This window comes from Megalobrama amblycephala, linkage group LG6, assembly GCF_018812025.1.
Source record: "Megalobrama amblycephala isolate DHTTF-2021 linkage group LG6, ASM1881202v1, whole genome shotgun sequence".
In the NCBI taxonomy this organism is placed as follows: Eukaryota; Metazoa; Chordata; class Actinopteri; order Cypriniformes; family Xenocyprididae; genus Megalobrama; species Megalobrama amblycephala.
In genome coordinates, this window is record NC_063049.1 from 46,457,357 (window position 1) to 46,469,886 (window position 12,530).

A 12,530-nucleotide genomic window follows, 5' to 3' on the forward strand; every position below is an offset into this window, starting at 1 on the left:
TGAATCAAAAGAATGGTTATGAACCACAGAAACCACCAACACTAGGTAAATCGATATGAGAAAGGAGAAATATGCAATTACTTAAGGGAAATTGTACTTATTTTTTGCATAAATATGCTTGTAACCAATTGCTTGAATATATAATTGTACTTGTAATCACTTATCAATCATGCAGATATGCTAATTGGAATATTACATGGACAAAACATGTATGAGGCATCAGTATTCCTGGTCAAGGAGGAATACAAAGGAGTAATGGTCATTTTTTTAAATTTTCAGTCCAGAGGTTATTTATTCTATCAAAACCTGGTGCGTTTGCGTTCATCTTACGTCATCACAGACGCGTGCGGCGCATGATAGAAAACAGAATGCAGATCGATAAATTGTGTTTTTTATTAACTTGGTGCTATTATGTGCAGTTTAGTAGACGACACTTGTGCTTACTGTATGTGTGTCTCATGTATGGCTTTCGGCTGATTGCAAACAGACTATTGAGGAGACAGCTGATTTCCATTCATTTGCCGCTTCGATTGCACTCGCAATATACAAATAAATGCTCACTCCTGCTCGAACCCAAGATAATCATCAACACTATCATCTCTTATGTGTTTTATTAAAGTAATCATAATCGGCTAAAATACATGCGCAGGTTACTTTACTTCCTGAACAAGTGCGCACCAGAGTCCGTGTTGTTTTCATATTCACACGAACTGCGCCGAACTCAGACCATCTCCTTCAGGTTCGGTATGTGCGTGCCCGGGTTCGCATGACAGCTTTCATATTAACGATTTTTCATGCGAACCGTTTCGAACTAAACTGCCAGTGCAAATTTAATTAATTCGTGCAAGGTTTACATCAATTAAATAAACATATTGAACATGTGTATAATGTAGTAGTCTATTATAGTCGATATTACTCTTGTCAAGCTCTGATTTCAGAGAGACGCAACAGCATCACGGTTATTTGGTTTGCGCTCATTTCATTCATAAAGTTTACATGCATTCGCTTCACACTCCTATTTTAAGTAGTGATTTTAGAGGTTTATGTATCGCACTATGATCCCCTGCCTCACCTGTTTATCCAGCAAACACTGGAGTGACTGGCCGTTTCCCAATATGCGTTCTTGTCTGTACTTGTGTTCTTGTGGACTTGTGAAACTCCCAGTCGCTGTCCAAGTACTGATCCTTTTCAAAGTTCACATCTAGCCAAGTACAGTTCAAATTCCCGGATGTGTTCTTGATCCGCCCCTTTCATCGAGGATGCATTGAGAGGTGACTTGTGTGGACATGTGACCATAGACAGCCAGATATCCCAGAATGCATCTTTCACTTACAAGCAAGTGTCAATAGCAGAGGAGAAAACCCATGTAATTTAAAAATACTACTGTTATTATGTAATGAAGTGGAGTTTTAAGAGTTTTTCAGGCAAGAATAGTTGTTTAAAGCTCAAATCTGTGGTTTATTGATAAAGCTAGGACCTATTTTAAAATATGATCTGACGTTGTCGGAGTTGTGAGATCCAGGCGATCACCGGACACTCAGCGCTCATGTACCCCGAATTAGTAAATACAAAAAACTCCTGAACCCATTGAAAGGTAACATTTTTTATTGGTGTTCAAAAAAAAAAAAAAAAAAATATATATATATATATATATATATATATATATATATATATATATATATATATATATATAAATATATATATATATAAATAGCCTACACAAAACAAACAAGAAATGATAAAGCTTGGGTTGCTGAAAAAAAGCACTCATTGATATTGTCACAGACTGTAGGGTAGACATGTGTGGGTGCCGGTGGATATTGAGCAGACATAAGTCGTCCGGTCAGAGATGAAGTACACTTTAAAGGTTCCCTAAAACACTATTTCACAAGATGTAATAGGTCTCTGGTGTCCCTAGAATGTGTCTGTGAAGTTTCAGCTCAAAATACCCCACAGATCATTTATTATAGCATGTTTTAACTGCCTGTTTTGGGGTGGGATTAAAAATGATCTGATTCTGTGCGTGTCCCCTTTAAATCAGTGGTCTCAAACTGCCACATTTACGGCCCGCCCTCCCTCTCTACCCGGCCCGCAACTTATCTCAAAAATAAAACATAATCTGGCCTGCTAAATTATTATTATTATTATTCTGTAGTTGCTACCTGTCTGATATGCAAAGAAAAAGTCACCATTTCTGGGGGCATTCACATATCGCGTCACATAAGCGGCCGCGCCGCATTCTTCTTTCCAATGCGCTTTCGCTCCAGTGGCGTCTGTCATTGCTATGCAACCATGAGCCGCGCTATCAACCGCGTCACTTCTATTATGAGCGCGCTTGCCTAAATCACAGTAAAAGCACTCGACTTTAAGTCACGAGCGTCGATTTAAATTTGTATTTGTATTTGTTCAGTACAGTGTTGTTCAGTGCAAGATTTTAATGTTATTTAAGCTAACATAAAGTAAGGGGAATTAGGTCATTGGTGGAAAAAACCACATTCGTTTAAGTGGCCATTGTACTTCTAGTAAGTTGGAGGGAGCGTTGTAACAAATGGACGCCCGTTTTCTTCTTAAATGAGCGGCCAAGTGTACGTTTTTCCCCTTACCCCTGGCATAGGCCGAAAGGGGACAGAAAGGACGTTCCTGTACAGGGTGCCAACACTAGGGGGCGACGTCGAGTGTCCACGAACGGCCATACACGGAGTGCAAAATAGGCCGAAAGGGGACATATAGGACTTTCCTGTACGGATTGCGAACGCTAGGGGGCGGTGCGGAGTGTCCACAAATGGCGGTCCACGGTGTGCAAAATAGGCCGTTGCGACACCCCAGAGTAAGGGCACTTCCCTAAGGCAGTGAAGGGAATTTAGGTCGTTGGTGGGAAAAACCCTATTCATATAAGTTGCCACTGTACTTCTAGTCAGTCGGAGGGAGCGCTGCAACAAATGGACGCCCATTTCCTTCTTAAATGAGCGGCCAAGTGTACATTTTCACCCTTACCTCTGGCATAGGCCGAAAGGGGACAGAAAGGACGTTCCTGTACGGGGTGCCAACGCTAGGGGGCGACGTCGAGTGTCCACGAACGGCCGTACGCGGTGTGCATAATAAGACGAAACTGGACAGATAGGATGTTCCTGTACGGAGCGCAACCGGTAGGGGGCGATGCCGAGTGTCCAAGAACGGCGGGCCACGGAGTGCGAAATAGGCCGTTCCGACACCCCCGAGTAAGCGTACTTCCCTAAGGCAGCAAAGCAGATTGCGTTTTTCCTGATCCGCATTTTCAAATGGAGGAGGACAAAAAGCCTGAAGTACAATGGGACCCGGGACCCTTGTGGGGACCTTTGGCACATAGCCAGGTCTAGTATGCAGGAAAGCCTTGATCATACCAGGCGCAAATGATGGAGCAACCGAAAGTGCTTGCAGATCTCCTATCCTTTTCAGGGATGAAATTGCCAGTAGAGACACTGTTTTTAGTGTTAGAAATTTATCTGACACTTCTTCTAGTGGTTCAAAGGGAGCCTCAGCTAGCCCTTGTAACACTATGGCTAGGTCCCTGGTCAGAGTTCTTGTACGCACTGCAGGCCTCAGCCTCAGTGCACCATGGAGGAAGCGTATGACCAGGGGGTCTCGACCCACGAGGAACCACCCACAGGAACATGATAAGCAGAAATGGCTGCAATATAAACCTTCAGTGTTGAAGGGGTTAAACCTTCTGAGAATTTTTCCTGAAGGAACTGGAGCACAAGGCTGATAGGTGACTGGACAGGGTTCATATTACGTTGACTACACCATGTAGAAAACAGTTTCCATTTATACATATATAACTTCCTCGTGGAGGGAGCTCTGGATTGAAGAATGGTCTCCACAACCTCAGTTGGGAGACCAGATTCTTTGAGCCTTGCCCCCTCAGAGGCCAGGCCCACAGCTTCCACATTTCTGGCCGGGGATGGAGAATCGAGTAATCACGTTGGACGCAGCTGCCATCAGACCCAACAGTCTCTGAAACTGTTTTACAGTGAGTGACTGGCCTAACTTCACCCCATTCATGGCTCCAAGAATGGAACTCACACGAGCAGGAGACAGACGTGCCTGCATCATGGTAGAATCCCAGATTACCCCTAGGTAGTTGGCAGTCTGACTCGGAACCAGCACACTCTTTTTGGCATTGAGCCTCAGCCCAAGCTATTTCATGTTTCATCTCGATGTTGAACTGCCAATTGTTCTGTTTGAGCTAATATCAACCAATCGTCAATATAGTTCAGCACGCGGATGCCCTGGAGTCTCAGTGGAGCCAGCGCTGCATCCACGCACTTCGTGAATGTGCGGGGTGATAGAGATAGGCCAAAAGGAAGAACCCTGTATTGGTAAGCTTCGCCCCCCAAAAGCAAACCTGAGGAACTTCCTGTGAGAAGGGTGGATGGGTACATGAAAGTATGCGTCTTTCAGATCTATCGCACACTGGGTGGCAGGGTTGGCAGAACGGCCCCCTGAGGGCACCGAAGGGGAACTGGCATCAGATTTTTTAATACCCGAACCCCCCCGGAGGGGGCTGCCCTCATGAGTCACAGATGCCTGGCGTCAGGACTTCTTCTTCTTTGAAGTCTTCCGGGAGATAATGATGGTCCTCAGATCCGTCCTACCTCCGGAAGGCTTCGCCTGTGTCGACCGCCCTGGTCCTGAAGCTTTCTGCGGGGGAGCACGGGTGGCAACACTGGCTTTTTGTTGCGCTCTGTGTGCTGAGGAGCCGGCTATCGGCCGAGACTGCTCCCGCTCAAGGTGTAATTGGAAAATGCTAACTTTAGCCTGCTAGCTTTAAAGCATACAATCCCACCCTCCCTGCAAACTGCCGTCCAAAAGCCCTATTCGGATGGGATTAGTTTTACCTGAGGTAACTTTTACGAACCTTTTTACAGAAGGTAAAAGTTGTCGTAATCTTAACTGATATTCTCCGTAATGATTACTGAGATTACCCATTCTGACGGGACTAAAATCACTGAGAAGCTGGTTTATTAGGCCAGTGGTTCTCAAACCTGTCCTGGGGACCCCCCACCACTGCACGTTTTGCATGTCTCCCTTATCTAGCACACCTGATTCAACTCATTAGCTCATTAGTAGAGACTGCAAGACTTGAATTGGGTGTCTAATGAGGGAGACATTAAAAATGTGCAGTGGTAAGGGGTCCCCAGGACAGGTTTGAGAACCACTGCATTAGGCTACTGTCAATTTAAGAGCTGCACAGACCCAATACACTAGAACACATCCGATTTCCTTCTCAACTGTTTTGTTCACTAGTAAAGACAGTGATATTTAAATAACTGTCTGAAAATTGAGCTCTTTTATAGCAAACGTGGGAGTCATAGAGCAAAATAAGTACGCGCACCAAGACTAGCACCAATTAAAGGTGCCCTAGATTCAAAAATTTAATTTACCTCGGCATAGTTGAATAACAAGAGTTCAGTACATGGAAAAGACAAACATTGAGTTTCAAACTCCATTGCTTCCTCTTTCTTATGTAAATCTCATTTGTTTAAAAGACTTCTGGAAAACACGCGGATCTCAACATAACACCGACTGTTACGTAACAGTCGGGATCATTAATATGTACGACCCCAATATTTGCATAATGCCAGCCCATGTTTAAGGCATTAGACAAGGAAAGGCAGTATTAACGTCTGGATCTGTGCACAGCTGAATCATCAGACAAGGTAAGCCAGCAAGAACAACAGCGAAAAATGGCAGATGGAGCAATAATAACTGACATGATCCATGATAGCATGATATTTTTAGTGATATTTGTAAATTGTCTTTCTAAATGTTTCGTTAGCATGTTGCTAATGTACTGTTAAATCTGGTTAAAGTTACTATCGTTTCTTACTGTATTCACAGAGACAAGAGCCGTCGCTATTTTCATTTTTAAACACTTGCAGTCTGTATAATTCATAAACACAACTTCATTCTTTATAAATCTCTCCAACAGTGTAGCATTAGCCGTTAGCCACAGAGCATAGCCTCAAACTCACACAGAATCAAACGTAACCATCTAAATAAATACTTTACTCACATAATTCGAAGCATGCATACAGCATGCATGACGAACATCTTGTAAAGATCCATTTGAGGGTTATATTAGCTGTGTGAACTTTGTAAATGCACCATAATATAGTCGAGAGCTCGTGTGGCAGGGAGCGCATGAATTAAAGGGGCCGCGCCCAGTGTAAATCAGTGCATAGTTAATGATGCCCCAAAATAGGCAGTTACAAAAATTAATTAAAAAAAATCTATGGGGTATTTTGAGCTGAAACTTCACAGACACATTCAGGAGACACCTTAGACTTATATTACATCTTGTAAAAAAACAATCTAGGGCACCTTTAAGTTTTCGTGCACTATATTCAAAGTCATCTGAAGCCATTCCATAGCTTCATGTGAGGGACAGAAGGATATGTACATCGTTAAGTTCACGGTCAGAAACTCGTCTTCCCTCAGCTACAGCTGTCAATCAGCACTCAAAGAGCGCGTCGCGTTTGGTAACGACAGTCAGCACGGTAAAACTCTCCAATATGATATATTCCCATTATAATACTTGCTATATAGACAAAGGGCTGTGGATTTGCATAAAATGACTATATCTTGCAGGAGTTTATTGGCGTTTCTGAACGATGTTATTATACTGGCTACATACAGGGTGTCTGTTAGATCGCACAACACAAGGACTATGAATTGGCGTCACATGCACAATAACTGGAATTTAAAAGTGAGAAGAAACATATGATTAATAAACTGTAGGAGCGGATATACACAGGGATTCTCTTTGTGCCGTGAACTTTTCAATGCGCAGCACAACTGCGAGTTGTAACTTTATATTGCTTCAAGCACATCATTCTGCACCCGGGATGCGCATTAGCGGTTTTTTGCTGCTGTTTTGAAGCGTTTCATATTATAATGGTTTTGCACACTGAAAGATTATTAATAGCCTATTTTGTTCTGTCGTATCTATAGCTTGTTGCCCCATTAAAAATCTGCACAATACATTTAAAATATTGTCTTTTAATCTTACATTAATATAAATACATATAATTCTTTACATATAAATCTAATATAAATTGTTTTTTTCATTTCATAAGAATACAAACAGTAATTTTAAATTTTTTATTAACATTTGGATTTATAAAATTACTGAGCAAAGTTTTTTTTTTCAAGAATTAGGCTAGCATGCTTTTTGCTACTGAATTAGGCTACTCACCTAGTTTACTATGTATTTATTGGTCAGCTTATGATTATATATTTCTATTGTTATTTTTTCTCTATAATGAAGTGGTGTTTACTGCATTCTGGATTGTTTAACAAATCAAAGAGTGACCATTAGTTCCACAAATACAGATGTATAGATACAGGCTCCCACTAATAACTTAATTCAACAAAAGTAACCTCTTTTGCTACATATTTTTAATGGTTTAAATGTGTACTCTACATGTTTGACCACTTATGACCGATCATTTAGCCTACTACATGCTGTGTACGTGACTAATGTGTTCTACCATCACCAATAAATAAATTACTTTTAGAGCACAAAATTGTTTACAAGAGAAAAAAATTTCTTCATTGATCTAGTCACTTAATTTTGCTCTCAGAATGCACCAGATTTATCCATTTAAATTTAAAATGTACAAAATTTTCCTCCGGGGGGGCATGCCCCCAGACCCCCCTAGAGGAACGGATGTCCACCCACCACAGTCTCACAAAATCCTGTGGGAAACACTGCATAAATACTCACTAGGATGTGCGTTTTGACATATTTTTGACACGCACAGCTCTTACCGCCCCACGTCCTTTACACTCACACATTTTTATGTACAGTTCATGACAATTTAAATATTGACCTGCTGTTGGGCGGAGGTGTTCAGGGGAGAAAAGAAGAACTGAGTTGGACGTTAGTCGAGCAGAAGAAACGTTAGTCAAGCTCTTTCTGAGTTTGATGATTTTTGGGGAAGTTAAGACACCTCCTGATACCCGCATTTTAGTTTGTAAACGTTCAGGAAATAAATCACAGCCCGTTGGGTGCTTTCAAACTGGATTCTCGTCTCCTTGTCTGTTTCTCCTGGGACAGTGCAAAATGCCACAATATTTTAAATCAAAGGACAGTAATCAAGCAGTTCAGATGAATTACTCGTTTTATACTGTATACTTCATACATTAAGAACTTTGTACTGTAGGTGCACAACATTTAGGAAACTTATCCAAGGCGTATAGGTGAATAGAAATTAAACTGTGAACACAAACATTAACTAAAGTGAATGAAGGACAATAATCATCAAAATGAATTCACACAGATAACTTTATTTGAATGTTTCTATACACAGATTTCTTTATTTGAATGTTTCCTTGATATAACATGACACTGGGTTGATTGAAAGGAAATGCAGAGACGGTTCATTGAGCCGAACAGTCCGAAAAGATCCGGTTCACGGAAATGAATCAGACTTTGCAAAGCATCACTAGTTTTTTGTTTGTACTGAACTCAGAAATCTGTGAAATTGTGCCCTCTAGTGGTAGAAAAAAAACATTTTATTATTTTTTGAAACAGTTCATTAAATGTCATGTGACTGATCACACTAAATCAGAACTGTCTGCCAGTTATTTTATTATCATTTATGGTTTTTGTTAATATTTTGTAATTTTTTTATTTTTATATGTTCCGTGTTAGTAGTTTTGTTGTGCATTTTTCCATTATCATTTTTATTAGCTTTTGTTTTTTAACCAAAAAAAAAAATGAATAGATATTATTGTTTTTATTTGTTAGTTTTAGTTTATTTAGTTTTAGTTTTAATACTTTTTGCTTTGGCAACTAGCTGAAATATAATGTTTTTTAAATATTTTAAGAATGTTTGATGATTTTAGTTGTAGTTGAGGATAATAACTCTATCTGTAACACTCACATCTGTTTCGCTGCAGCACATCTATATATTCATGTGTTATACAGTATGTTGATTACAAAACGCAGCTTATACCAAAAAGAAGCTGCAAACAATCAACAATATAGTTCTCACTGTAGTTACTGATTCAACCAAAACATACGGAGACTTTATTCTGTCCACTTCTAAAGCTTCTCTCCTCAAGGACTGGGAGATTTCACTGAGATGTAATGGGAAGAATGGAAAGGTGAGTCTTGAAGGTAGCAGATTTTTCCAGGAACGTTTGAGGAAACGAGAAACAAGCGGTTCAGATGAGGCCGACTGGACCATTGAGACGCTGTTCTTGAAGAATGACTTTCCAAAGCCCCGGATCTGCTCAGGAGCGGCTGATGGGAATTTGGGAGACACAATGAACAGGCGGATTGGCTTCAACTCTCACCTGCGTAAATGAGCTCAGGGTCCAGCTGCTGCGAAGGTGAATGAAAAACAGCATTATTTCCACTACATCAGGATTATGTGGCTTTCAGAACTGAACTGAAAAAAGTGCAGTTTTAATAAATGTTTAGTATTATTTTTAGTATATTTAAAGAGCACCTATAATGCTCCTTTCACAAGATGTAATATAAGTCCAACATGGCCCCGCCCCCTTTGTTGTGTGTTCTCGGGGGCGGGGTTTATGTAAATTTTAGGGTTTGTGATGTCACTAACCCGGGAAGAAGCTCGTTGTAGTCCCTACCAGCCGTTTAAAAAGTGATTTCTGTAAAAGAAAATATCTCTCTTTGCATTGAACTTTGAGCGTCATAACTTTGCAGATGTTGTTTATGATCAAACAGCAACATTACACACTAACTAAAGTTAAAAAAGTGAAATCATAATCAACCACCCCTTTAAATTAACAATGTTAATTATTTGTTGTATTAATTATAGTAATTAATGATTTGTTGCATTGCAAACCTGTGTTCGACTCGTGAAATCTCTCTGTTGTGTGACTGTTGAATTTCTTTACATTTTCTGTCGTTCTTATTCAACATTCTGTGTGATTTGAAAAGGAGCTGAAATGCATAATTTTGTGTGATTTTTGAGCAATCGCTCTCCCGTAACTTCTGCAAAGATATGTTATGTTCTGGTGATTTCCAAGAAGTGCCTATAAACATGCAGTATAGATTCACAGAAGCGGTTAAGAGACACCAGAGATGTGGTCGCAAACAAACCAACACCGTGCTGGAAGAGAGTGAATATATATATACTCTCTCTATCTCTCTCTCTCTCTCTCTCTCCTGGGTAAATAAATAAATAAATAGGCCAAGCCAAAAATGGCCAAATATTTAGTGGTGTTTTAATGGTCTTAACCATTTTAATCACAAATGGCTGGTCAGGAAATGATCAAGAATTGCACAAACACTGTAGATAAAGTCACAGCGCTGAATAAACTTCTCCTTTGTATCAGTGCTGCTTTTGAGACTTATTACAAAAGCCTACAGAATAATCTAGCAACTTCTTGGATTCTCGCTCACTGATCTATATTTACATTAATAAGACTCGTCAGTGTGTCATTTAGTGGCCAGTTTTAGCTGATTTCAACTGAAGGCAGTTGGCAACTCTGATTTCAATCACAAATCGCTGGTCAGGAAATGATGAAGAATTGCACAGACGCTGTAGATAAGATAACTGCACTGAACAACCCTCTCCTTTGTTTTCTTCAGATGTGTAAGCCGTGTGAGAAAACTGCAGACAGCTTTTTACAGAAGAAGAGTCAGTTTTTCCCCTCAATGTTAACGGCTTCAGACTGTTCATGAGCAGCTGAAAGATTCTCCCAGTTGATTCGAGTTTAATCTGAGACCAAATATCCACGGTAGGTTCAGATCTGGACAGACATGAGCCTGATGGACTCGTTCTCAAGCCACTTCTTGCTTCTGTTTCCAGTTTGAGCAAAAATAACATCTGATCATTCCTCCGTACAGAACAGCTTTTGACTTGTGGAAGCAGGTCATTCTGTAATATTCTCCTGAACTCACAGTGAAGCAGTTCAACACAATCACACTCTTGATGCAGTTATTATTATATTTCTCAGCAGATTTTCTGTTTCATTGTGATTCATCACTCTGTGACTCTGATGAACCTCTGAATCAAACTACTTGTTTGAAAACAAACACTTTATATAAACTATAACACATAAACTTTCCATCGTTTTACATTCTTACTGACAGTGACTCTGAATACAAGCACAAAAACAGTAAAGAAGTACAATATTATTCCTTCATTTCTCAATTCAACCGGACTATTGCTGTTTTCTGATCCAGTTTTTAACTCAAGTTTTAATCCGATCATAATGCTGAGCATGTGTGTTCATCAAGACAAGCAGACAGTGAGACAAAGTTACTGAACGACACTAAAGTGGACAGATGAAGGTTTTCGCCCTCTAGTGGACACATCAAATTTATGTGTAGCAGATTTTGGGGTCTAAAAACATTTCTGTTTGGCATTCCTGTCTTGTTTAATGCAAAATGAATCAGTGTGATGATCTGAATGAAAGTGAAGATGGATGTGAGAATGAGTGTTTCAGCAGAACTGGAGATGATTCGAGATGATCTAAAGAGCTTCAGCAGAAGAACTGTACAGTCACATGATCACTGATTTACTTACATCTGACAAATACAACCAAATCTCAAATATTTATTCTTATTTTATGACTAATTTTGTCACATTTTGTTGCATCAGTGTCCTGAAACTCAGAACAGAAGCGTGTTATAAAGCGCAGATGGACTGCCGTTTATTCTTCTTCCCAGCGAACATGAACGTTCTCTCAAGGTTCCCTCAAAGTTCTGAACAAACGTTCTCACAGCAACATTAAGAGAACATTCATTCAAAGTTATTTGGTCTTTAATAATTTGTGCAAAAACATTATTTATACATTAAATGTTACGTGCAGAATGATCAAATGTAACATTTCCTTAATGTTTGCATAAAACAAAACACTTTAAAATGGAACATTCAGCAATTCTTCTTATAACTTAATGGGAACATCAGCAAATAGATCATATTTTCGTCATCTGGTTTGACTTGAGCAGTATTTTCCCACAGCCGTTCAGACACAGAGTGAGGAATCATGGGAAGAGGAACAGAGTCCTTGGCCATGATGTGTCCCTGCAGAAGATGAAAGATAGAGGGCAAAATATGAAGGAAAAAATGATTTATTTCTGTATTATATAAGAACAGGAAGTGGGAGGCTCTTTTCCCAGGCATCAGGATCTGATGAATCCCTGCTGATGATTACATTCTGAGCGACAGAAGAAACATGAGACTCCTGAAGAACAGCAGAAGTGGATGAAGGTCAGTCAAGAACATCAATTCTTACATTGAGATCGTTTCAGCTGAACAAGAACAGCTAAAATCCTCATTCAGTGTATCTGAAGCTCGATTCCACAGGGATCATCCTGGATAATATTCAGGACTCTGCTGGATAAACTAGTGTTTCTTCTTCTACTGTTATTATTTTACAGGCTGTAAAGTGAAGTTTGACCCCAAATAATAACAGAACTTCAACATTTTCATTGAACTCAGACATCATGATCTAGAATCTAAATTCTGTTTCTCTTTTTGCTCCTGAAACACATTCCTATTTTT

The 12,530-nt window shown here is 39.9% G+C and overlaps 2 protein-coding genes across 5 annotated transcripts in view; both read left to right on the top strand.

Annotated features, from left to right (window-relative positions):
• Positions 1-11,578, top strand: part of LOC125270896 (interleukin-1 receptor type 2-like) — a 29,449-nt gene extending 17,871 nt beyond the window's left edge. For 2 of the 3 annotated variants that reach the window (XM_048194910.1, XM_048194912.1), the window contains one exon: positions 10,610-11,578. In XM_048194910.1, coding sequence (XP_048050867.1) covers positions 10,610-10,617 — 8 coding nt within the window. In that variant the 3' untranslated portion in view covers positions 10,618-11,578. Of the gene's footprint in view, positions 1-9,111; positions 9,382-10,609 lie in introns of all 3 variants that reach the window. The other variant, XR_007185492.1, reaches the window with a different exon arrangement.
• The window catches only part of LOC125270894 (interleukin-1 receptor type 1-like), a 48,605-nt gene that overhangs the window by 18,516 nt on the left and 17,559 nt on the right, over positions 1-12,530 (top strand). The window contains exon 1 of one of the 2 annotated variants that reach the window (XM_048194902.1): positions 11,721-12,236. The exons of the other annotated variant lie outside the window; for it this stretch is intronic. The gene's annotated coding sequence lies outside the window, so the exon portion shown is untranslated. Of the gene's footprint in view, positions 1-11,720; positions 12,237-12,530 lie in introns of those variants that run through there. 2 annotated transcript variants of the gene reach the window in all.